The 24,700-nt window shown below is 50.6% G+C and overlaps 1 protein-coding gene across 1 annotated transcript; it reads left to right on the forward strand.

Moving 5' to 3' along the window:
- Window positions 1-1,518: 1,518 nt before the first annotated feature.
- MGAT3 (beta-1,4-mannosyl-glycoprotein 4-beta-N-acetylglucosaminyltransferase) lies at window positions 1,519-19,831 on the forward strand. Its single transcript, XM_021554052.2, has 2 exons — window positions 1,519-1,609; window positions 17,784-19,831. Exon 2 carries the CDS (start codon window positions 17,785-17,787, stop codon window positions 19,291-19,293), a length of 1,509 nt encoding a protein of 502 aa, XP_021409727.1. The 5' UTR covers window positions 1,519-1,609; window position 17,784; the 3' UTR covers window positions 19,294-19,831.
- Window positions 19,832-24,700: the final 4,869 nt, after the last annotated feature.

Below are 24,700 nucleotides of genomic sequence, written 5' to 3' on the forward strand. Positions count from 1 at the left end.
CTAAGGACCCATGACTTGAAGAACATGGTCTTGTCAGAGAGCAACTTCATCCTGCACCCACAGAGACGGGGATGCTGTTGTCTTCTCAGTGTGTTCCCACCAATGCGATACTGCTGCCATCGAGGTAGAGCCTTTCAGTGTCCTCAAGGGACTTGTGCTTGTGCGGTGTTGTGTCTGCCACAAAACGACGTTTCATGTTGTGAGAACCTCGCTTGCAGTATCGTCGTCTTCCTCCTATGTCCTCATTCCTTTCCCTCAATGCTTCTACAATACTCTAGAGGCACTTCTGAATCCAGCTGACCTCTGGCTGTCTTTACTCATCCTTCTAGCTGAGTTTGCATCGGGGAAAATTCCCCTTCAGTTATGCTGTCTCTTTGCCTGAGCTCTGACACGTTCACTATCTTAGCCTTAAAACTCAAAAGTAGAGTGACCCTTTCCCACAGAAACCCTCTCTGGTGCTGGCCAAGCAGCAGATCAGAGCGTAGGGCAGACTCTTGTGCCACAAGTGCTCAAAAGAGGCAGTGACGATTTGACAGCCACCTCTCACCTTCTCCCCAGCGAGCTGCCCAGTGTGCCCAGACGATAAATGGCAAGTTGGAGAGGTGCTGGCACCAAGGCTTTGTTTTTAATGTGTTGCTTTTCCAAATTCCCATGAAATGTTGAGGAAGGGTGTACTCTAATTCTGCTTCCTTTGACCTTTTGCTCACTCTTGGCCGCAAGGAGTGAGGTCCCACGGTTGTGTTTCAGCATGTTTGCAGGGGTGCTGTTCAGTCAGGGGAGAGGGGGTGGTGATATTACGGTTTGTCTTGGCTTTGTTTTCCTTTCTGAAAATGGGCCCAACGTGGAAGAAGGAAGGCAAAAGTTTAATTGAGAAAAGACAGCTTTTGCGGTTAGGGTGTACGACCGGGAGTCAGCAGATGCAGGTTCTATTTCTGGCACCGCAGCAAAACTTCCTGATGTCGCTGGACAAGGCAGCTCACGCATCCCCACCTCGCCTCCCTCCCTCCCGCCAGGCAGCGAGCGCTCCCGCCCTCGCCGCCCCCCCGGGCGCGGGGAGATGCTGAGGGGCGGCTCTGCCGCGGGGCTGCGGGCGGCACGGCGGCTCTGCCTCGGCCCCGCGGCATCCTCGGGGGCACCGCCTGGCCCGGCATCGCTCCCGCAGCCCGGCCCAGAAGCAGCCCGGCCCTGCGCGCCGTCCGGGGGCTCCTTTGTGCGGGGGGCGGGGGCGGCCGGGCCGTGCCCCGGGGGGCGGGCGGCCCGCGGCGGCGGCCCGGGGGGCGGGCGGGCGCGCCGGGGGAGGAGACAGGCGGTGAGGGCGGCACAAAAGGGGCTGCTGCAGCCCTGCCCGCTGCTGCCGGCGGGGCTCGGCTCGCCGCGGCTCCGCAGCGCAGCGCATCCTTTCCCGCGGCCGGGAGGAGGTGCCGGGCCGCTCCGCGGCGGAGGAGCAGAAGGCGGAGGAAGGCGGCGGGGGGCTGCGGGCTCCGGGCTCGCCTCTCGCCTCGCCGCGGCCGGCGCCGAGCCATGCCGGGGGTCTGCGGGCGGGCTGGGGGCGAGCGGCAGCCTCGCCCCGCCGGGGGCCCGGCGGGCACCGACACTGCGCCGGCCGGGGGTGAGTGAGCGAGGGCAGCGGGGCTGGGGCGGCGGGCGGAGCACGGCCCGGGGGAGCCGCCCCGGGGCTGCGGGCAGCGGCGGCGGGACCCCCATCGGCCCGTCCCCCCCGCCGCTATCGCCACCTGCAAGTTGTGCCTCGGCCTGGGGGTGCGGCGTCATCCCCTGCGAGCGCTGCCGGAGAGGCTTTCCCCACCGAGCCCCCACCTTCGCGCTTCTTATTTATTTATATTAGTGCTATTTTTTTATTCTCTTCCCCCCCACCCCCCCACCCCCCCACCCCCCTTTCGCCACCCCCCCATAATCCCGGCATCCCCTGCTAGGGAGCATCGGCTGTGGGGAGGAGGGAGGTGATGCTGCCAGCCCCCTGCCCGCAGCGGAGGGCTCGCCGGGGATGGAGGCACCCTCCCTCCGCCCGGGGCACTGCAGCCAAGGCCCATCTGCTGCCCGGGCTCGGCTTGCGAGGAGGGCACGGGCTGGGGATGCGTGCCAAGCCTGCAGCAAGCGAGAAGGAGTAACAGGAGTGCGTGCGTGGGAGGGAAAACATCCATACAAATAAATGCGTATCGTCCAACGTCCCCTCTGCCCTGCTCTGTGTCCGTGTCAGATGGCTGCAGTTCCCCTCTTCGGGGCTGGCCGCAGTGGGGGACGCGGGCACCCAAGTTCGTTGTTTGTGGGCTGGAATAGCTGTGTCCTGTGAGTGACACAGGCTGGTGTACCTCAGTCCTTGTGAGAGTTTTGCTCCCTGGGCGAGCATGACAAGGTTGGTGGGGAACACAGCATCTGCTGCAGCTCTGGAGTCCCTCAGGCAGCTCAGTAAGGGAGGGAGCGTGGCGCGGGATGGAGAGAAGCTTCTCTCAGTGCCTTAGCTTGTGGTGTTCCTTCGGGGATTTCCACATGCTGTGTTTCCTCAAGCCACGCCTGGGTCGCACGGGAACCCTGCCTATTTCCCCGAAATGATGCTGGGGTCTTGGATTTCTCCTTTGCACCCTAGAGCAGAGCTGGGGTCAGGAGCGTGCCGGCCCTGTCTTCAGAGCATGGTGTGGGTGCTGAGCACCTTTCCTCCTATAGAACAGCCCTCCAGTTAATTCCAAACCTCTCTTCTTGAGTGGGAAGTTCAAGCCTTTCACTTTCATCAAGTGAAAACACTCGGTGGCACCCCTGCTAACAAATATGACTTGAGTCACCAGGAACCCCTAAGCCTCTGCAAACTGAATTTCAAATTCCTGCATCCTCTTGCACCTGTGTCACTCACCTTGGCAGGGTGTGAGTCAGCAGGAACTTCTCAAGTTCCTTCCCCAAAGGGTGTCTCTTCTGTACTGTGGGTCTCTCTTGCAGCAGTGGTGTTTAAGTCCAGCTGGCGCCTGTGATTTAAGAAGCACTTGCAAGTTCCTGTTACTGCAGCCTGGCTGCTGCCAATTTCTCAGAGAAGGGCAGTAATCAAGTAGGATCTACTGTTCATTGCTTGACCCTCAGGCAATGGAGAGACATGTCTGAGGGGAGGAAGGACTATGGGTGTCTCTACACTCCAGCAGACCTCCAGCTTCTAAAGCCCCCCCCAAACACAGCTCTAGTGCCTGTGCTTGTTTCAGCCCCAGTAGCAGTGCTGGGAACATGTCCTCCAAGCTAGAGTGGGAGAAGAGCAGTTTTTTGAGCTATTTCTCAGGAGGGATTCTCCAGCTTGCCTGTAGCACTATAAAACAAGCATTGAATAAAAGCCATTGCAAACCGCAAGAGAGGCGGGAAGCTGTGGCTCTTCTACTGCGTGTTGTAAAAGTCCCTCAAAGATTTATAGCTCTTCTAGCACTCTCAGGTGATTTTGCAGTATGGGTAAGAAATCCAGTGCATTTCCTTCTGTTGAGGACTCAGTTATACCTGCATAGCTTGCCCTGGATATGGCAATTATATCCTTAGGAGAGGGGATGGATTCCGGCTAGCTGCAGGTGTGTTGTCTTGCCCATTTACTAATTTGGTGGCCTGACTGCTGCTTTTTGTCTAGTATACTTTTGGTCCTAGGTGCTGCTGTAGCTCACCTCTGTTGGAGGTGTCCTCCACACTCTTGTTTCCAAAGTGGTTTTGGTGGCTGAGTTGCCTTCTTGCTTTCTTCTCTCCCTGTAAATGCTGGTAAGATTGAAAAAATCCCTGTGTGGCACGCAGGGATTGTCTTACCAAGGAAGAGTGGGTGGGAAATAGTGTACTTGCAGGAATGTTAGCTTCAGTGGATGCTCACAATTATGAACTTACCTGGAGAACTTGTGCCCAACATGAGATAGGGATTGCTGGTCTGGAGGCTTACTGGGGCTGCATGGTAAGCACAGAGCCCGTTGAACCTCGGCCAGGCACATGGCTGGCACAGACACACTTGGCATGTTTGCCTGAGGAGAGTACCTGTGAGATTTGTGTTCTTGTGGGCTTCCTGTGTGCCTTGTGTTTACCTTTCTCCTCCTTCTCCCACGCACATCTGGCTAAGTGTGGTGTGACACTGGGGCCTGCCAGATTGGTGTAACATGCTTACTGCATGCCTTTGAGGGATGCTTGTGTGACAAGTGTGGGTGGCTGTTTGCTGGGTGCGTGTAGCAATGCAGACAGGTCCTGCTGGATGCACTTACCATGGAACACAGGCACTTGTGCTGATTTTTATGGCTGCAATAAATGTAGAGCATGTAAGCAGTCATGGGTATGGCAGTTGTTCAGGGCGGTGCACATAGATGTTGTTGTGCATATTCAGTACATGCAGGGCACCTTAGGCTAGGCAAGTTTCTCTCTGTCCCTTCCTTGTCAGCAAGCAGAGATAAACTCTGTCCTGTGGAAGGGTTTATAGCTGAGTTTTCAGTTTGCTGTGTCAGAGTTTCTTTTCTCTTGAGAACAGCATCTTTAAGGTGTACCTGCTATCACAAAATGACACCTCTACACCCCTCAGCCTCTGTGCTGGATCATAAAGGTGGAGGAAGGAAGTGCAAGAGTTTGGTGATGGATAGATAGGGCAAGCTGGGCCAGCATTTGTTCCTAACGGCTGATTAGGTTTTAGGTGGGGTTAGTTGCTCTAAAATGAGCCCTTTGTACATTGTTGGAGTCTGTGACCCAATCAGTGGGATGTAGCTGGAGGAGGTGGTGCTAACGAAGACTGGTACAGCTGTCAGTAACTCTGGCAGAGAGGAGGGTGTACTGACTGGCACAAGAGATGTCTTCATGACTTTAGGCCAGTGGAGGTGCCTCAAAGGGCTGGTTCATGTTACCAGCCCTAACTACAGAAGCAGAAAAGTGTGGGTAGTTGTGCCCACGTGTTTTCTGCTACTGTTACCCATCAGTTCTGCACAAAAGGTCAGGCTGCACTTCACTAGCACAATGCCATCAGGACACTACAATGAAACATTACAGTGGGATCTGAAATTTGGAAAAGTAGGCACATGGGGCAGTGCAGTCTAAGGGGATGTCGGGAGAGTCTTAGGAATGCCTGCTGTTCCCAATGTTGGCTGTTCTTGGAAAGGTGGTGACAGATCTGCAGTGCACACGTGAACCGTGCTGTCGAGTCAGTGATGCAGGCTGGCCTTGAGGAGCCATGACAGAGCTGCGTGGAGGGGCCTAGCCTGGTATTGTGGGCAGTTTTGGGTCGGGTTTGGGGTGCTTTGAAAGCATAGGTGAGTGTCTTGCAAGGACTGGGCTGTGCCACAGCAACAGCGCTGGGTGGGGTGCCAGGACCAGCTGCTTGTGCCGGGGGCCAGGGCAGAGTTGCTGTCACAGAGCTGGTGAGGTCCCCCTTCTCCAGGGAAAGGTGAAGAGAAATGCTGCATGCTGGAGCAGTGGTGTAGGATTTACAAAAGCACTCTATGCCTGCATCCCTGCAGAATAAACTCCAGCTGCATATCTGAGGAAGGTAGAAACATGATTTGTTCACATATTTTTTCTGACTTCTTTGTATTCCTTGGTATGCAGACCCTTTACTTCCCAAAGTTGTTCCTGAAGTATGACAGTACCTCCTGCTCTTCAGACCTCTGAACACCTGTAGCAGGGTGGGTGTATATTTTTGTGCTCAGAAACTTGCTCAGTAGAGCTGATAGGTGAAAGGGGGTGCAGCACTGCACTTTGAGGTTTCAACAGGCAGGCTGAGGAAAGAAGTAGTAGCATGAAGGAAGCTGACTGCCTTAAAAATGGCAAGGGCTTTTTCTAGAGTTGTGATTTTGGAAGTGATTATTACCTCTTTTAGGACAGCAAGAGTTATGTGAGCTGCTCGCTGGTGAGGCCTTGGCCTTTTGTACTGAGATAACCCCACAAGCTGAATAGACAGCTTGATGACCTCAGCTAAGGTTCCTTTTTTCCCCACCAAGGGGAGTGCCTAGGTCTGTATCTAAATAGGCTTTTTCCAAAACATCAGCTGTGCCAGTGGTGTATGGGTGTATGAGTGTTGCCAGAAGTCTTTTTCAGCCTGTAATGCACAAATTGCAAGAGGAGAGGTGGATGTGACTGACCGGAAGAGAGAAAAGCAGAAGGGGCTTCTCCTCTTTCTGAGGATCATCTCTGTCTTGCAGTTTGACAGAATTTCTCTTGAAGGACTTTGAAGCAACCTATTAAGCTTCTTTTAATTAGGTAAGCCCTTACCCAGAGTAGAAAAGTTTCTCACATTTCCCACGCAGTGAAACTGAGGCATGGAGCAAGGCTGTGCTGTGCCCAGTGGCTAACATGGGCTTGTCAGGAGAGCAGTAACAAAAGTGCCACGCTTCCTGTACTTTCTTTGCTGCTGGCTGTCTTGGAAATCCTGGAGAACAGCAGGGAGTAGGTGCTGAGCCAGAGGTTATTGATAACTTTCTAGCCACTGCTAGGGTTCTGCAGCCCTTTTCACCATAGATACCACCTCCTTCTTGATCTGCTGTCTAATCTATAATCCCAGCTCTCTGCTGCCTTTTCCTCAGAGTCGTTCTCCCCTCGGTGTGTAAATCTGTACAGGTTGGGCTAGGGTTAACAGGCAGACTCAAACCGGGGGTAATTTTTATCTTGGGATATTGCTGCATGTCTCTTGCACGAGGGCAAAGCTGGGGGAGGCAGGCCTGGAGCACAGCTGAGAGGCTGCTGCAGATCAGCCCCGCTGCATGGCAGCTCGCAGCTGTGACACCTGTGAACTAAGCGCAGGTATCCCCTGGCTTGGCACGCAGATACGGAATGGGACAGAAAGCCAGGGAGACAGCATGGCAAAGAGTCCTGAAAGGGAGTCTCTCTCCTAGATGCTGAGCCCTTTAAGAAGGGGAAGGTAGGCTAGAGCCCTGAGATTTTAAGCTGGTTGTGCTGAGGCTGAAGAAAGGACTACAGTAGTGCTTTTGGTTCTTCCTTCCTCTAACACAGACACTTCTAGCTGGACAGCAGGGAAAAGGAGGAGGATGGAGGCCTGTGCAGGCTGAGCACATTGGGCACAAATTTTGGAGGCTGCAGCAGCTAGGAAAGGTAGGGTTTTGGAAGAAGGACTTGGCTATAAGGGGCTCAGAGTGCATGGTGCTCACTGTGTGTGAGGAAGCTGTGTTTTTCTGGAGCTTGCAGCATGGGGGCTGGCTCTGAGGCAGAGCAAAGGGCAGGGTAAATGAGGAGAGCAGTGCCCTGGAGTGATCAGCATGAGCTGCACTTTGCTTAATGACCCCATTTCCAAGGGAAACTTTGGAAGCCCTGATATTCAGGGAAGCAGGATCTCCCAAAGCCAGAAGATTGAGGCAGCAGAACTCTGCTTTCAGCTCAGCCTTGCTTGTATGTTATTTGTGTTAGCAAAACTCTTCTTTCTTTGCCACTCCAGACTTTTTTTTTGTTCCCTTTTCTCCTTCCCACCTGCAGTCCTTTCTTCCCTGCCTCACTGTGCCAGTGCTGTCCAGCTGCAGCTTTTGCTAGCTAATCCGATCCATGGAGGCAAGACCTACTGAGCAGCCTTGCTTGAAGGGGACATGATTTTCTACATTTGCTCCTGGGGCCATGTGAGGTCTCTGGAGAAGAGGTGGATTAAAGGAGCTGCTGTTTCCCCATCAGCCCTGTGTCCCCAAATACCTCCTCTCGTGCCGTTGCTTGGTGCAGGCCTGGCTGTGAGCAAGTGGCCGATGTGCTCTCAGATATGTGCTATTGGCACAAAGCCTCTGTGGCCTCAGAATCCCTATCTAGCAGCATCTTTTGGAGGAGGGATTGACCACACCTGCATTCAGCTTGGCTGGGGGTATGATGGGATTGCTTTTGCATAATTTAGCAGACTCTTGCATTATTTATAGTGCAGTTGTGCTCTGGAACAGTCTTCTCACTTCCCATGAGCACTGGGGGGGAGGGAAGGGGAGTTTTTCAGGCATCCAGGGTCTATCACTTAGTGATGAGGAAGTGCTGTGGGCTTCCTTTCTGCCCGTGTTTGTTTGTATATGGCTCTGTGCAGCTGAACTGCCCTGAAAATGCAGTTTTGGCTTCTATATCACTCGGGCGTGTGATACTGCTGAGCATCTCTGTGGCTTGGGATTGTGCAAGAGGCTCCTGAGTTCAGAGCCTTGTCTTTGCAGTAAAGAGACTATCAAGCTGGAGGCAATGAATCTGGTGCTTGAATTTGGTCCCTCATTCAATTACAGTGTGGAATCTTCTGGACTGTTCTCTAAAATATTTAGATACTTGAAAGCATTTTTATTCTTTCAAAGGCCCATCTTGTCATGCCAAAGTGTTTTTTAGATTTCTCATGACACCGTCCACTGGACTTTGCACAAGATCATCGGGATCTGAGCACTGGGTAGACCAGGTGGTTGAGTAGCAAGCCGTGCAGCTGAAATTCCCATCACTTCTCAGTGATTACACCCTGAAGAGAAACTGACTGGGGCAGTTTGTTACAGTCTCTTGCAGCAATGGAGCATCACGGAGGTGAGATGGGTAGCCCAGCTATGTATGAGCTTAATGCCCTGTGTACCTCTGCCTCACTGTGGCAGGTTGCTGCACCTCACGGTGGGCTGTCCTGCTTCTGCCCTGCTTGTCCTTTGACTTCAACATAACCACAGCTCCCCTCCTACACTACATGTCCTACTTGTTCATAACCAATTTTCATAATGTTCTTACACAAAAATTCTGTCTTTTGTCTTTCCTTCCTTTTTGACCTGTTTGTGGCAGCTGACTTCTCAGCAACACAGTTCAATACAAATGTGTTACTGAAGACCTGAATGGAGAGGAAGAGGGCTGAGGGTGGAGAAAGAAACTTGGCCTGTAATCAAGTGATTGTGGTAGTAAACTGCTCTGTCTGTTGTGCAGTTGAGCAGAAATGCTCAGCTTCCCTGTTTTTATTTCCATGGTTTTGTCTTGTGGCTTTTGCGTCTGGGGCAAAGTTGGACAGGTATGTTGTATCCCTGGACAAACTGTGCTGTCCCATCTTGCCTTGGCCTGGTTCTTGGTCTCATCAGCCTGAAAAGAACCCATTCTTTCATCAGATGGTTTTACCTCTTGTCAGAGGCATCACTATCTGGCTAAACAAAAAATTCCTACTCATCCTCAAGAATTAAGGCAACCTAATGTGAAGACAAATGATCCCCAAATCTGTGTGATGTCCAGGATGGCATCTGATTTTGCTGATGAAGAAAAACTTTGTCCTTCTTTCCCCATAGACCTTCTTCTAGTTCTTTCTGCTTGGATTAATCTGGAGATCAGGGTACTGCTTTGCTTGGTGAAAGGGAATGTTGTGCAGAAGTAGTAAACATATTGTTGAGACCCAGGCCTGCTGCAATGCCTGTAAACAAGGTCCAGTTGTCTGTGGGAGGCAGAAGAGAGATTTATGTGACCCTGAGTTAAGTGCATTAGGAAGCTTTTGATTTCATTCTGGGAAACTGCCCCTTTTCGTGGTACCATATGCCAGTTATCGGCATAGAGCTGTGACTGCAGAATTGATTCGTGGGGATTTAATCCAAGGGGCTGCAATGCTGCAGTCAGAAGGATAACATTAGCAGGAGGTTGTCTCTGCAAGCCAGAGCTCCTGAGCTCATGCCCTTTGTCCACCCCAGAGGTGGGAGTCTGGGCTGACTTATTCCTGCCTCGGGGCAAGGCACTGAAGAGCTCTCTGCCTCTCGGCCCTTTCTTTCCGAAAATAATAACAAAGTGAAGTGGCAGCGGGGGATCCAGGCAGCACTGTGTCGAGGTCTTGCCTAAGTCCTGAAAGAGGAAATTAAGAACAAAGGCAGAAGAGACAAATAAATAAGGGTCTGTTCGTGGTCCAAGAAAAATTCCCATGGGCTTGTGTAACATTCTCAGGAAGATGTGACACTCCCTGGGCTGGAGTTAGTTTTTGAGAAATGAAAGGAAAGGCGGGGGGGGGGGGAGTGGGGAAAGGCGACAGAGTGAGCAGCGGGGGTTGGGGAAGGGGCGGAGAGAAGGAGGGAGAGACATCCTAGAGAAACCTCTGCATGGAGTCCGTTTGTTCCTGGTTAAGAGGGGTTAATTCTCTTTGCATGGGATTGGCTGGTCACCAGATATTCAGAGTAGAGGGGGATCCGGGGGCTGCCAAGCAGGACCCCTGTGGCCTGAAAAGGAGGGGAGGAGGGGAAGGAAGGGGCTCTTCCAAACAGTAATAGATCGGCTACTGTGGGAAAGTGAGCACACTGCCAAACCCCAAGTAGCTGGTGATGGATGGGGGAGGAAGGAGGGTGGGGATGGAGGGCCAGCTCTTCTCCTGGCCACTAGGATCTTGCTGCTATTCCATGGCCTCTCGTTATTTATTGTCTTCCTGGGGTTTAATTATTCTGCTCCTTGATCCATCTTGGAGAGCCTTTATCCTGGGGATGCACAAACAACTGCCACCCACTTCAAAATTAGCTGGAGTTAACATGGTTTCTCCTGCCTGCGTGGGTCTGTGTGCTTCACCCATCACCATGGCATCAAGTGTTTCTTGCCTCTTTTTTAAGTGCCTTGCTCTGGGCTCACAGGGCAGACACTTCCTCTGGCCTCTTCAGCCTGCATCTCTCTGTTTCTTGGGCTGTCACACAGTCCCTGCTTTCCTTTGCACAGGGTTTGCATGCCTGATTTGGCACGTCTGCCGCGTGTTCTTCACCCATGAACCTGCAGGTCTGAGGATAATCTGGACTGTTCATCTTGGAGCTGTTCTCAGGATTTGTGGCTTGTACTCCACTTGCTTGACCTGCATGGAGTGCCTGCCAGGATCTGCACTGAAAGCAGCTACCTGCTGCTGCTGGTTCTTCCACTTCCTTCCTTGAGATGTGCTCCTTCTCTGATGCTGCTGGGAAGAATAAGGGAGCTCATGGTGGTTGAAAGGGGGCCTTATTGGAGATTTGGTTAGATGAACAGCACCTACAGTTATGCAATTTTGAGGATCTGAGGATGTATCTGCATCTATGTGTTTTGATTAGAAGTGAGCTGGTGAAATAATTTAGAAAGTTTCTGTGGGTCATCTGCTTGTTCCCATGCCTAGGCGTTTTCTTCAAGTTTATTTTTAACCCAGTTAGATCTGCTGCTGATATGGCTGTAAAAGCAAACTTTCATCTGATTGGCAACTTGCATCCATGCAACTGACAGCTGAGGGATGGGTAAGCTGTGATGGTGGTGAGTGAAGGGGGAGAACCTCTGACACAACAGCCTGTGTTGTCACATGCCTCACTTGAAGTCTCTGAAAGCATGATTTGGTTTTGGCCTGTCCCTCTTTGCAAGGCACCAAAACTAGCAGGGAGACCTTGCATGTTTGTTTGACTACCCCATGGTCTGTCTGAAGACATAAATAGTTTTTTTGCACAGTGTTGTCCCCTTTCCCTTTCCTGTTCTTCATGATGGAGTATTCTTTCCATGTAAGGCAGCAGAAGACATGACCAGCTGTGCTTTGCAGTGACTGACTGCTGTGCAGCTGGAGCAGGGAGCAGCAGCAGTGCCGTGTTTGTCCGGGAGAAGGGCCTCGCATCCTGGGTGAGCGCAGTGAGCAATGCCTCTCTGATGTGCAGAGAGGCTCGGCCTTGGAGCCAAGTGGTGATGCAAGCTCCGGGGCCATCACAGCAGACTTCGTGGAACCAGATGTTTTGAGGAGGCAATAAGCAGAGTTGAGGAAGAGTTCTTCCAGGATATCAGGGATAAGTGAGAGAAAGAGATGCTGCTTCTCTTGTAGTGGAAAGAGCACTCAGACTTAGTGATGCTAAGAAATTGAAGGAGCAGCTTCTGAGAACCTCCGAAGGATTAGAGTGTGCAGAAGCATCTCTGAAGCAGTGGAAATTCTGATGGTGAGACTGGATTTAGCTGGAGAGAGAAGATTAGCTACAAGGGAGCCCAGCATATCTGAAAGATACTGAGAAGAATATTTGATTGATTGCAGTGGAGTTGGAAATCCAGCTTAGTTTCCTTTAGCATGCAGTACTGCACCCTTGTGATGTCCAAGTACTTCTTGGATAAAATGAAATTGGTGTCTTGTAGGCCATTACTGGATTTCACTAGAGTTTTCTAGTCTTTTCTGAGATCTTCTTTTAAATTTCATAATTATATATTGCTGCTATTAGTAATACGGTAGCTACAGTAAGAACAGTCTGAGTGGAGGGGTTTATAATGGACTCTGAAGGTGTTCAGATGTTGGTCTGTGATGCTAACTTCTGGAAGATCAGTTTTGAGACAAAATCCTGTCAACAAAGACCAGTTTTCTCCAGGTCCCATGAGTTCTGTATGGAGGGTTAAGAGCTGCTGCCCACAGTGTATGGCTGTCTTGCTGCAACTGGAGGTGTAGCACCTGAAATGACCAAGGCTTAGTTCACTGAAGGGCAGGACAAGACACTTGAGAGAACAGTTGAAACAATGAAAGTCCATGGGAAGAGTGGATCCTGAAGATACTGTGCTTGTAGAGGTGAAGACGTGAGCAGCCACAGCACTTATAAAGCTGGAGGCTTTGTGTTGCATCCATCTTAGTTTCTGTGTGCAGCAGATAGTAGCTGCTGGTGTGGAGCACTTGGGTCTCCTAGAGGAATGCATAAAAGAGATACTTGGTTTGTTTGTTTTTTGAATGTAGATGCTGCAGGTCTGTTGAGATGTAGCAAGGTCCTGTACACAATCTGGAGGGTTGTGGCTGACATGTCCATCATGTGCCTGCCCTTCCTGGGAAGGGGAAGGCAATGCCTTTCTTTGTGCTGTGCTGTTGCCCTTCCTTGGCCAACCTCAAATCTTGGTTTTGTGTAGATTCACCTTTAACTATCTTTTTTCCTCAGTCTGTTTTTCTTTCTGACTTGACGAGACCTATTACTGGTGTGTGGATGGCAGCTCTGGGCACCAAATGGGAATCATGGTGGCACGCTGTTGAGTGGTTACCTTACCACTCTCCTTATCTGTCTGCAGAAATGGAGGGAAGGTGCTTAGGACAGAGCCTTGCTGTCCCTCAACCTGACCTTGCTTGGAGAGTGACGGTGCTGGATGGCTGCATCCAGCTGTTTGGGCTGGCACCAAGTCAGTGGCACCTTGTGGTCAGTTGCCTCAAGGCTGCAAAGGAAACACAGAGTCTGAGGTATTGCTGTTTTGCATTTGTGCTGTGGGCAGCAGCTCTTGATGAAGGACACAGAAGAATGTTTTATTCTGTCCTTGGAACTTGCAGGAAGCTGATACAGACCTGCTTACATGGAAACCACCTCGTGCTGTGACGGCCAGAGCTTCTCACTGACGTCCTTGTAGCTTGCAGTCCCTGAAAACACCGTGGCATCCTTCATGTGAGAGATGCTGAGCCCTAGCTACCTTCTGGTACATCCTGCTACTCGGATATTCCCACAATGTAGGGTAATTTCCTTTTCCTACCCTTAAGCAAAGTGCAGTCCTGCTGTCCCTGAGCTTGTTTTATTTGTTGACAAATACTAAGTTTTATGGTTTCTTCTTCTGTGGATGTTTGCAGGACAAAAGTTACTTGAGATTTTTAGAGTGTTTGGAGGTACTGTGGCTCTGATGCCTGCTTGGTTCCTGTGCTTGAGGATGGCAGGTAGACCTCGTACTCCAGAAATGTGGAGCCTGTTCCATTTGTCTCTAGCTGGAGCAGAGAGAGTTGGGCCCTCTGTGTGGTGTGGAGGGTGGAAGTCATACTGGGTTTTTAATCTGCCATGTGAAAGTGATTCTAATTTGAATTGCTGCTTTGTGTGGAAGTGTCTGAGTGATCTGCAAATATGTTACTGCATGGGTGTTATGGGATAACTTTAAGCAGAGGAGATGAGCATTTTGGTATCAGGGGAAAACCAGAAGCTTCTGCTCTGACTTGTTCTCCACAGTTATGTTTTCCCTGTAGCCGTGGGAGAGGTCTAACGAGTCTTGAGTCCCATGCCCTAACAAGATGGGGTAACAAGCCTGTATCCTGTTGTGTGGCCTCTTGCCAGTGTTCTCCAGAAGAGAACATTGGGGCTGGTGAACTGCCAGGTCTTATCGGTGCATGTCTTTCTCTCTGGATTCTTGAAAAAGAAGTATAATATTTCAGAATGGTGTAAATCAACTGGTCACTAAAATGGTAACAGGTGCCTGGGGATAACTCATGTGCATAACACTTCTAGCTTTTCTCCTTTTCTGAAAGCACTTCCCCTGCATGGTAGAGACAGAACTTCAAGCAAGGAAATATCAAAGAAATCCCTTACAAAAAGAAGCTTTCAGCTTGTCTCTCCAGGATTGTGTGTTGCTGAAGCAATCTATAACTGTGCACTCCCTAAAGAGCTTTGTCTTAATGGAGCTGACTGTCCATACTACTTCAGGCTTTTTCTTCTACTTGAACATTAAAGTTTTTCTTGCTTCTGACAGCAACTTGATCACTCTCCCAGAGATCAAGTTGACTTTTTTCCCCTTCCTCAGTCAAAATTTTCAGAAGGGAAATACCTCTTCTTGCTGTTTTCTGTGTTCCTGGTCTCTGATGGCTGCTTTGTGTTGGAGCAGCTGGGCTCTTCTGTGACAAACTGAGATGTCTCCCTGACTGGTACCTCCTTTTTAATTTCCACCGCATGTAAACATTTTGGATGGGGAGGGTGGGGAATCTTCCCTTGCTGGCCTTTGTCTCCAACTTGTCTCTCCAGCTGCCACCAGAGATGTCTTTCACTGCAGGGCTGAGCAGAGGATATGGGATGGGGTACATGATGGATGGTATTTAGTGTCTTGGCTCACCCAAGGGTGCGTGAGTGTTCTCCACTCCCTGGCAGAAGAATCCCTGGCATGTGAGAATGAAGGTGGTTCCCAGGCAAGAGATTTTGAAAAGGACACGCCTTGCTCCTTTGCTTCCCCTCTTTCAGGAGGGGTTAGGAAATGGGTTTGTGTTCCCACTCCCTAACAAAACCAACTGAGCAGTGAAAATTGCCTCCTGGGCCGTGTCAGCAGTGGAACAGCAGAGGGTACTGCAGGGCCAGCTGGCTTGGCAGAGCAGCTGGGGAGGGCTGTGCACATCAGCCTGGCATAGGAACCGAGGCAGCGCAGCCTTGCCTGGAGCTTGTTGTGCCCGTGGCTGAAGAGCTGCAGAGCCACATGCTGAGCCTGACAGATACTGATGTATGCTAATGTCAAGTGAGGAAAATATGCTTTGCTTTCTAAAACCATGCATCCTGCTATGTTGACACGGCATGCTGCATCTCAGAAAGAAGAGCAGTTTGTTGAATGTCAAGAGTTACGGCTTTTTGTCTGGGAATTTACTGCAGCGTGCCGAGCATCACAGCCATCTGAGAAGATGATGTTCCTTCTGTGATTCCTTCACCACTTGCCTTCAGCCCTGGGCTGGCCCAGAGGAAGCTGGTTGACCTGCCTTTGTGCATCCTGTAGGAAGTGGAGCGAAACCAGCATTACCTGGCACTCACTGGGATTGTTATATTGGAATAGGTCAGCTATTCGTCTTGCCCCGGTTTCAGTGTCTGAGAGAGCAGCCTGATGTCTGGAAGTAATGCCTTGGAGAAGTCACAGGACACCTGACTGGAGAAAGCTGTACTCAAGTACCAGTGAGGGACACTTTCTACTGACCCCCAGTCACTCAGCTAATTTAGTGGAGGTTTGGCTTCCTTGTGCTCTTCTCTTTCCTACACTTCAAGACAGGCTAAAAACTAGTGATGTGCAAGGAAAAAGCACTGAATATTCCTCTCTTTTACAAGTGATCTTGCTGCTTCTGCAAGACATCAGCAGAGCCTCAAGGAAGAAAAAAACAAGCATGGATAGAAAGAGATGCTCATGGCATTTTCTGCAGCCCCTTGTTTTGCCCTCGTGAAGAAAGCTTGACAGCAAGCCCCAAGATGATCTTTTATGGCTTTTAACAAAAGAATATCCCAGCCCTTTAATGGCTGGGCCACTACAAAGGTGATGTCCAGAGCCAGCACCCTGGCCTGCTGTTGACTTGTGTTGTGGCAAAGTATATCAAAACCCCTACTAAACATTAACCAATAGAATCAAGCTCTCTTTCCTTTTTCCTTGTTTATTTTTCTTTCAATTTTTTCCCCTCCCATAGCCATGCTGTAACTTTTCCACCAGCTTCAGGCTTGTAGTCCTTCAGTCAGAGCTTAATCCAGGACTCCTTGCCCTGCCACCTGGGCACTGGGGACAATGTCAGTGGATGGTGACTTCCACTAAAAATGTGACTGCCAAGTGTCCAGAAATGCTGTTGCTGAGCTGTAAGGAACAACTGTGGACAGCCCCTCTACCAAAGTCCTTGCCACAGTCATCTGTGGAAAGCCAGATACGTTTTCCTTTGAGCAGTTGCCATCTGTCTAAATGCTTTATGGCTTTTCACTTTAGTATTAAATTCTCCTCAAGTTAATCAGTAAACACACTTTGCTGTATTTTACCTAATAGCCTTTGAAGTGGCGGGAGCTGGTTGGGTTCTTCTTCCACACCTGCCCACGTGTTGGGCTGGTGGTGTGGAGCAGCTTCCCCATGACCCCCAGGTGCAGGGACTGCCTCCAGTGAAGGTGTTGCTGGCACCACTGTGTGCCAGGTGGAACCTTTATAAGTGATGGTGCCTCTCAGGAACTTTGGCCCTGGAAAGGAGACTGCGCCAGGGAGAGAACCACCAGAATGGAGCCTGTGGAGGGGGTGAAATGGTACGTGTCACATGCATGGGGATCTCTGCCTCTTTGTCACTGCAGGAAGGGTGTCATGCTCCAAGACAGCCTCTGCCTTGAAAACTACTTTTGGATGACCTTTCTCCTATGCCCACTTTTGCCCCAACTTGCCTTTCCCTAAACAGCAGGTGGTGAACACCTTTTATACTTTTCCTTGGTGAAGCACTGTGTGAGATTAGTCTTTTTCTTGTATTTTTTTTTTGTCCTTTTTCTGAATTGTAGTCTTCAATCACTTCTCTGCCTGACAGCAGTTCTATGTTCCCTGCCTAGGCTGGAGGAGGGGAGGTGGTGGAGGGGAGGATGAAGGCAGTGTTTCATGTTGTTTGGAGGGAAGGGCTCTACACCACTGGCTTCTTCCTGGACTGACGTGGATCCATCATGATGGCACAGTATTACTGGCAGAGACAGCTAGGCATTTATTTTTGTCACCTTGATCCAGATGCAGGAAAACCTCAGCATCTGGTCCACAGAAAGTGAAAAAGCAAACGACAGCATATGGAGATACAGTGGACTTGAGAATCACAGGTGGAAGAGACAGTATCTTAATTTTATTTTTGTTTTCCTGTCCTCCATGTGAACTTGGGTAGTATTTCCTAAGAACAAGGGTGGTTTTTAGGGTGTGTGTTGTACAAACACTGTAAAGATCTGGAGAGTGTAGGCTGCCTCTGGCAGTCTGACTAATGATCTTGGTCCTTTAAAACTGCCTCTCTTGCACTGGTCATGTTTCAACCATTCCTCCCCCCAACTCTCACCCTTCCTGCTCTTTTCATTTTCTCCCAATCCTCTGGTGATGCACCTCTGAGGAGGTTTACATTAATTTCCATCAGTGAATAGGGGCAAATCTGCCAAGTGTGGTAAGTTCACTAGATCATGAATTCCTGTTATTCCGGATTTCCTGTCTTTCTACCCCATTGCTAGTGCCATTCTTGTCTTTGTGGATTTGAGACTGATCTAGCAAAGGTTCAGCTTGATGTAACCTAGCTGAAGCAAAAGGCACTGAAGATGGCAGGGGGTGGGGTTGTAGTTATTGGAGTCAAGTCTCTAAAGATGCATGCTGAATTTGGACCAGCATTCCTGCCTTCCCCAACCTGTTTTTCTAACAGTGGTAAACTTTCTGCATCTCAGTAACTATTGAATGTGACTTTCCTTTTCGTGGCTCTTCCACAGGATGAAGATGAGACGCCATAAACTCTTTCTGACTCTCTGCATGGCTGGTCTCTGCCTCATCTCCTTCTTGCACTTCCTCAAGGCCCTTTCCTATGTCACCTTCCCCAGGGAGCTGGCTTCGCTTAGTCCCAACCTCGTCTCCAGCTTCTTCTGGAACAATGCCCCCGTCACACCTCAGGTCAGCCCTGAGCCAGGGGGTGCGGAGTTTCTCCGCACACCCCTGTACTCCCACTCCCCCTTGCTCCAGCCCCTGTCTCCCAGCAGAGCCAGCGAAGAGCTGCACAAGGTTGAGTTTGTGCTGCCAGAAGACTCAACAGAATACTTTGTCCGTACCAAAGCCGGTGGCATTTGCTTTAAACCAGGCACCAAGGTGTTGGAGAAGCCACCCGTGGGAGGTCGGCAGGAGGAGCGAGTGGACGGCGCAGCCTCGGGGCGGCCGGCTCGGAAGCCGCTGAGCGCCAGCGGAACCAAGCGGCGCAAGTGGGTGGAATGCGTGTGTCTGCCGGGCTGGCACGGCCCCAGCTGTGGGGTCCCCACCGTGGTCCAGTACTCCAACCTGCCCACCAAGGACCGCCTCGTGCCGCGGGAGATCCCCCGGCGGGTGATCAATGCCATCAATGTCAACCATGAGTTTGACCTGCTGGATGTCCGTTTCCATGAGCTGGGAGACGTGGTGGATGCTTTCGTGGTGTGCGAGTCCAACTTCACAGCCTATGGAGAGCCGCGGCCACTCAAGTTCCGTGAGATGCTCCTCAATGGCTCCTTCGACTACATCCGCCACAAGGTGCTCTACGTTTTCCTGGACCACTTCCCCCCTGGTGGCCGCCAGGACGGCTGGATTGCTGATGATTACCTGCGTACCTTCCTCACCCGGGATGGCATATCCCGTCTCCGCAACCTGCGCCCGGACGACGTCTTCATCATCGATGATGCTGATGAGATCCCGGCTCGTGATGGCGTGCTCTTCCTCAAGCTCTACGACGGCTGGACGGAGCCCTTCGCCTTTCACATGCGCAAGTCTCTCTATGGCTTCTTCTGGAAGCAACCAGGCACCTTGGAGGTGGTCTCGGGCTGCACCATGGGGATGCTCCAGGCTGTCTATGCTACCGACGGGATACGTTTGCGACGCCGTGAGTACTACACCATGCCTGGGTTTCGGCAGTATGAGAACAGCACAGGACACATCCTGGTGCAGTGGTCATTGGGCAGCCCACTCCACTTTGCTGGCTGGCACTGCTCCTGGTGTTTCACCCCAGAGGGGATTTATTTCAAACTGGTGTCAGCCCAGAATGGGGACTTTCCCCGCTGGGGTGACTACGAGGATAAACGAGACCTCAATTATATCCGGGAGCTGATCCGGACTGGTGGCTGGTTCGATGGCACTATGCAGGAGTATCCCCCTGCTGACCCCAAGGAGCAGATGTATGCTCCCAAGTACCTGCTCAAGAACTACCAGCGGTTCCGCTACTTGTTGGAGAATCCCTACCGAAAGGCGGAGGGTGCTGGGTGAGGCCACGGAGGCTCAGGCTCGGGTGGGAAATCGGAACTTCACAACAAAGGGAAAGAGTCGGGTGTTTTCATCTGTTCCTTTTCTTCTTTTGTTTCCTTTGTTTATGGGCAGGGTGTGCTGTTTTTCTGGGGCCTCTGCCCTCCCTCACTTCCTGTTCTTCTTCCCTTCATCCCAGGGTGATGCCTGGGAACCCAAATTCCTCAGTCACATGAAGGGAGGCCTGGACAGGAGGAAGAGAGATGTTGAGGACCCACTCTGTAGTAGCATAAAGACTTCCTTGCATCTTCTGAGCCTCTCCTGCTGGCTGGAGAGAATCTCTGCAGCCAGCTGGCAGCTTTTCCTCTGGGGGAGCTGAGAGGGTCCCATGGGGAGGGAGGGCAGCTGTTCCCATCCACCCTCATCCTTTGTGGATTGGAGCAAGCATAGATGCAAGCCTGGGTTATTCAGTGAGCATGTGAGTCAGCAGGCACAAACTCTTGTGAGTGGTTGTGTGTGCAGATGTGTGTCACTGGCATTTTTTGGATGAGTGAATGTGCAAAAGCATTTTTTTTAATACTGCTATATTCAAAGGGTATTTTGGGGAAGGGAAATCCTTTGCTTCCAAGGTGTCCTTCTCAATATGCAGCCCCTTGCACAGGCTTAATCCATTCTGTCCTGGACTGGATTTTGCCCCAGTACTCTACCAATCCTGGAGCAGATAGTTAGGAAGCAGAGGAGAAAGCTGGGCTTGAGGATTTTTTTCTGCTCATTTTTCCTCCTGCCCCCACAACACTGCATGGACTTGTCCTACAGAAGCCAAAGCTTCCCTGCAGTACATGCTTCTGTCGGGGCTGGAATAACCTGTGGGGGACTCAGTCAGATGGTGGGAGTGTATGTTTGCAAATGCATGGTTGCCTGTGTGCATGAGTGCTCACATGCATGGGTTTGGTGTGCACTTGGGTGTTTATTACCCCTATTGAGCGGGGCAGTAGGACATAGTGGGGCTTGGCTGTGTGTGCTTGCAGAAAATGGTGGGATCCAGAAGCTGTGATCTCAGTGTTGGCATGGATGACTTCTTGGGCAATTCGTAGGAGAGGACCAGGGATAGCATCGGCTCTGCATAGCAGTGCTACACTTTTTGGGACTGTTGCAAGCCTCTCTGGCTGCCTCTAGAGCCCTGCAGGCTGTACCTGTAGCAGGACTGCTGCTTACATGTGCTGGCTACTCCTTACCATGGGGTAATAAGAGGGAGAAGAGGAAGGGCAAAATTCTGATTGCTGTGGGCAAACAAAGCTTGTCAATGCACGTGATCCATCTGTCTGACCTTAGGGTGTGAGGGAGCTCATGAAGAAACAAGCCATGGGCAGTTTCTTCCTGGGGCCAAGAGACTGTTTGGGGACCACAGTTGTGCAGCCTACATCTGCAGCCTGGGCCATGCAGACAAGATGGAGAAGAGGAAGGGATTTAGGAGTCTGCTAGTTTCAGCTGATTGGGCTGGTGCCTGCTCAGGTATGAGCAGTGAGGATCTAGCCTGCTGTTGTATTGGATTGTTCAGCTCACTGAGGAGGCAGATTGTTGTCTCCACCCTTGCCACCACCCTTCCTTAGCAGATGGCTTGACAGGGTGCCCAGAGTCTGGGTCGTAGTGGGCAGAGGGTGAAAATCATAATGAACTTGCTCTCTTAGCCTTGCAGTGGAAAGACTGACTCATGTTCCAAGCAGAAATCATGGAGGAGGATAAAGAGGAAGGCGTTGGCACAAAGAAGTGTGGCCCTTCTGGCCAGCTGTTATAAAGCAGGAGGGTTTTCATTGCCCTTGACTCTGTCAGGGTTCCATGGTCCTGTGTTGCCCAGCATGTGCCACCCTTGTGCTTCATTCCTACCTATACCTCTCTTTTTTTCCTTCCTAGTCTCCTCTCTAGAGAGGAGAAAATTGTCAACAAAAATAACTTGCTTGCCTAATAAGGCAGAGACTGGAATGAAAAGAAGATTAATGTCTTTTTCTGATCAAATGGAGATGCACTTCACCTTAGCTCCTTCCACATGTTGTGTGCCATAATGCCTGCTCAGAAGAACTGAATGGAGCCTCTTTTTTGTTATTATTTTTGATTTCTTTAAAATCACTGTTCTCAGTTCTGTTGTGTCCTCCCTACAGGCAGAGAAGCCCCTTTGGGAACTGGGTGGACAGACAAACTTTGTTAGGCAGAATGCTCTTCCCCCAAAGGGAAGTTGTGGCTTTTTTAAGTCCAGACTTATAGATGTAGCAGAAGGAACTCCTTTCACATTCATGGGCTTCTGGTGCTGAGCTACTGTGTGGAGGTCTTGGGTGTAGAGAGGTGATAGAGAAACTGGGTCCCAGCTGAGAAAGGAGGAGCCTGTATTGAGCAAGATGAAAGCCATAGCACTGAGGATGCAGCACAGGGAGAAGATGCTTTCCCCAGGGACAGCTGGAGGAGAGCAGGTGTGTTAGCTCATGCAATTCAGCAGCAGCACAGCATGGAAGGAAGAAGTCATTTCTCATTTTTACTCTGAGGAATGAGCCTGAGGTCTGCTCTTGGACCTTTGTGCTTTGCTTTGTCTCAGTGATGATAACACAAGGTCAGTGCCAGGCTTTGCTGGGGGCAGAGGAGAAAGACAAGCCAATCTTTTGCTTTGGCAGCACCAGAGCCCCAGTTCAGCAGGAGCTGAAGTTCATGTGTACTGGGGTTGCACCTCCTTATCTCCCATAGTGGGAGCAGCCTTTCCTCTGATATCAGCCCTTCCCATGCATGGCCATCCTTGGATTTGTAGTTCACAGCAGTCATGTTTTCAGTGTTGAGGTGTGGCCCTTGTCTCTTGGGAGTCTGACAGAGCCACAGCTGCAGTATCCTTCTCCCATTCCACTACAACCTGTTGCCTTCTCTCCTCCATTATTTGCTCCACCATTCTATTCTTCCTCCAATTTGTCTCTCCCTTCTGCTCCCTTGGGCTGAAGAAGAAGGTGTTGCTGGAAAAGGAATGCTGGGGCTCTTCTGCAGAACTCCTGCCCTGCCTGCCTCCTGGACTTACTCACTTCCTAATTCTTAGAAAATTAAATTGAAACCAGACTTCTGTTGTAGTGGGAGGAAGGGGCTTTACAGATGAAATGGATTCTTTATGTTTCTCTTTCTCAAGAATTGTTTAAGCATTTTTTGATTTAAGGCCAAACCAGTCAATGTTTGTCTAATTTGTCTGGGTAACCCTGTGTTTATTATCCTTAGGGAACTAGAGTGCTTGTCATTAAAGATCTTCCTTCTTGTCCCTGGAGGGAACAGACACTACTAAGCTGGCTTTCACACAGGGATTTTCCAAGGTGGTGGCTTACCCTCTGCTCAGCCTTGCCTGTGCTGCCTGCTGGGACCTCTGCAGCCAGCTGCAGGTGGGACAGCCACCCCTCCAGGCAGCTGTCACAAGAGGGAAGTTAAAATATGTTTGTGTGTGAGGTGGTGAGAGAGGCAAAGCAGGAGGCAGGTTTGTGTCAGATCCTTGTTTCCCGGTGCTGGATTCTGAAGTGAGCACTGAAGCTCCATCTTACCTGAACCAGGTTCTGAGATTTGAGAAGGTAGACTAAGAACCTTGTCCTGGAACTTGGATCAGACTATCAGAGCCTGATGTCTGTGGGTTGTTGCAGCCCATGGGGGCAGTGGGCAGCAAATCCTGCTGTTTCTCTAGGACCAAACTGTCCAGGATGGAGGGAATACATCACCAGCCTTTTCCTGCAGCCCTTTTCAGCCTTGTGCTTTTTCATTCCCAAAACGTTTTTTACCTTCACATTGTTAAAAAGTGGGGCCAGGAAACAAGTGACACATTGTGTGGCACACCCAAGCCTTGCACTTCTTTCTGTCTGTCTTTCTGCTTCCCACCTAGAAAGAGATTGTGTGCCTGTGCATGGCTTTGGACTGGAGAATGCCTCTTCCTCTTTTTGAAAGGAAGGACATGGGTTTTGGTGCACCTGCAGCAGGTGAGCTTGCTAAAGCAGAGGGAATAGGGCAAGTTAGAAGTATTTGCCTATCTGGGGCTAATGCCACAGCCAAGTGACAGAAAAGACACGGTGACTTTGTGCCTGTGGTCGGTATGGAGGATGACATGCTCAAGCCCACTCTTGCTGTTGCTTTCTCTGATCCCTGTGTCCTGCTGAGGTGTTGTGGTTGTGCTGCCCAGGCCAACCTACTCTGTGTCTCTGACAGGTGAAGAAGGAAACGGAGTTGGCATGGAGGGAGAGTGTCAGAGCAGAATGGGTGCTCAGAACCTCTGCCTGCCTTGCTGTTTCCTTGTGGGATGGTGTCTCTTCCCCTCCTCAGAGTCCCTGGGGCTGCGTCCCTGTGTCCCAGCTCCTGCCGGCAATCTCTGTGGCTGCTATGCCTCTGCACTGTGAAGACGCGTGTCCAGGGTCACTCCTGGTTCAATTGGTGAACACTGGTGGTGAAGAGGGAAGGGACGGCTCGTCCTGGCTTCACTGGCCTCTAACCTTGGCGAGAAAGGAGGGAAGTGAGTGGGAGAATGGCTCCTGTATCCCTCCATCATTGTGTTCTCCCTACCCTCCCTAATCCCCTCCTTTCTGATTTTTGAGACATTGGGCAAACTCACTCCTGTTACGGAAAGAGAAGGGAAGCTGGAGGGTAAGGGAGGTGGCAGGAGGGGCTCAGATCCAGCATTGAGAAAGAAGAACTGTTTCTAATGCAATACACTGACATTTTAAAGCTTTGAGCACTACAGGTAATGGATTAAGAAGGGATCTGAAATACTCTTTAAGAATTCAAACCACTGTTTTTACCTGCTTGTCCGGATGATGATGCAGTATCATCCTGGAGGTGGTCCAGCAGCACTTCTGAGCCTGGGGTCCACCTGGACCTACTGCTAGTGTTGCTCCTGGAGGGGCTCCAGGACACCCTGCTTTGGAAAAAGAATGCGTGGACTTGCCAAAAACTAAAAAGAAAAGAAAAAATAAGAGCATCTGCAAAGCTCCTTTCAACTCTGTAATTTATAAACAGCAAGTAATAATGAACTTTTTGTAAGGATAAATCAAATGTACATTCTGAAATCATTTTCTCTGTAAATGGTTGGATTTCATTTCACCCTTAAAGGGATGCTTAAAAGGAGGAGATAATAATAAAAATTTAAAAAAATTTACAAAGTATGAAAGAAAACCAAGATGTGTGTGACAGCTTTTATTTCTGATCGTCTGGCCAAGGGGGCTGCTGGAAAATGGAGTGAGGGAGCTTCCTATCTTGGCAGAACACTGTTCCCGGGAAGGGAGATGGAAGGGGAGCCTAGCTAGTCTGGGGACTGATTCCTGATTTTGTAGGCCCCTGTCAGACCTAATCTGCATGTTAGGTGAGTATGAACATGTAAGGGCACATGAGTGGGGAACGATGGCTGCTACGTGCTCTCAGAAGAGCTGGTGGACATGGG

Source organism: Lonchura striata, chromosome 5 (assembly GCF_046129695.1).
Source record: "Lonchura striata isolate bLonStr1 chromosome 5, bLonStr1.mat, whole genome shotgun sequence".
In the NCBI taxonomy this organism is placed as follows: Eukaryota; Metazoa; Chordata; class Aves; order Passeriformes; family Estrildidae; genus Lonchura; species Lonchura striata.

What these genes read in the sequence shown, in the direction of transcription:
- MGAT3 (XM_021554052.2), top strand. Translation starts at nt 17,785, where the DNA reads ATGAAGATGAGACGCCATAAACTCTTTCTGACTCTCTGCATGGCTGGT.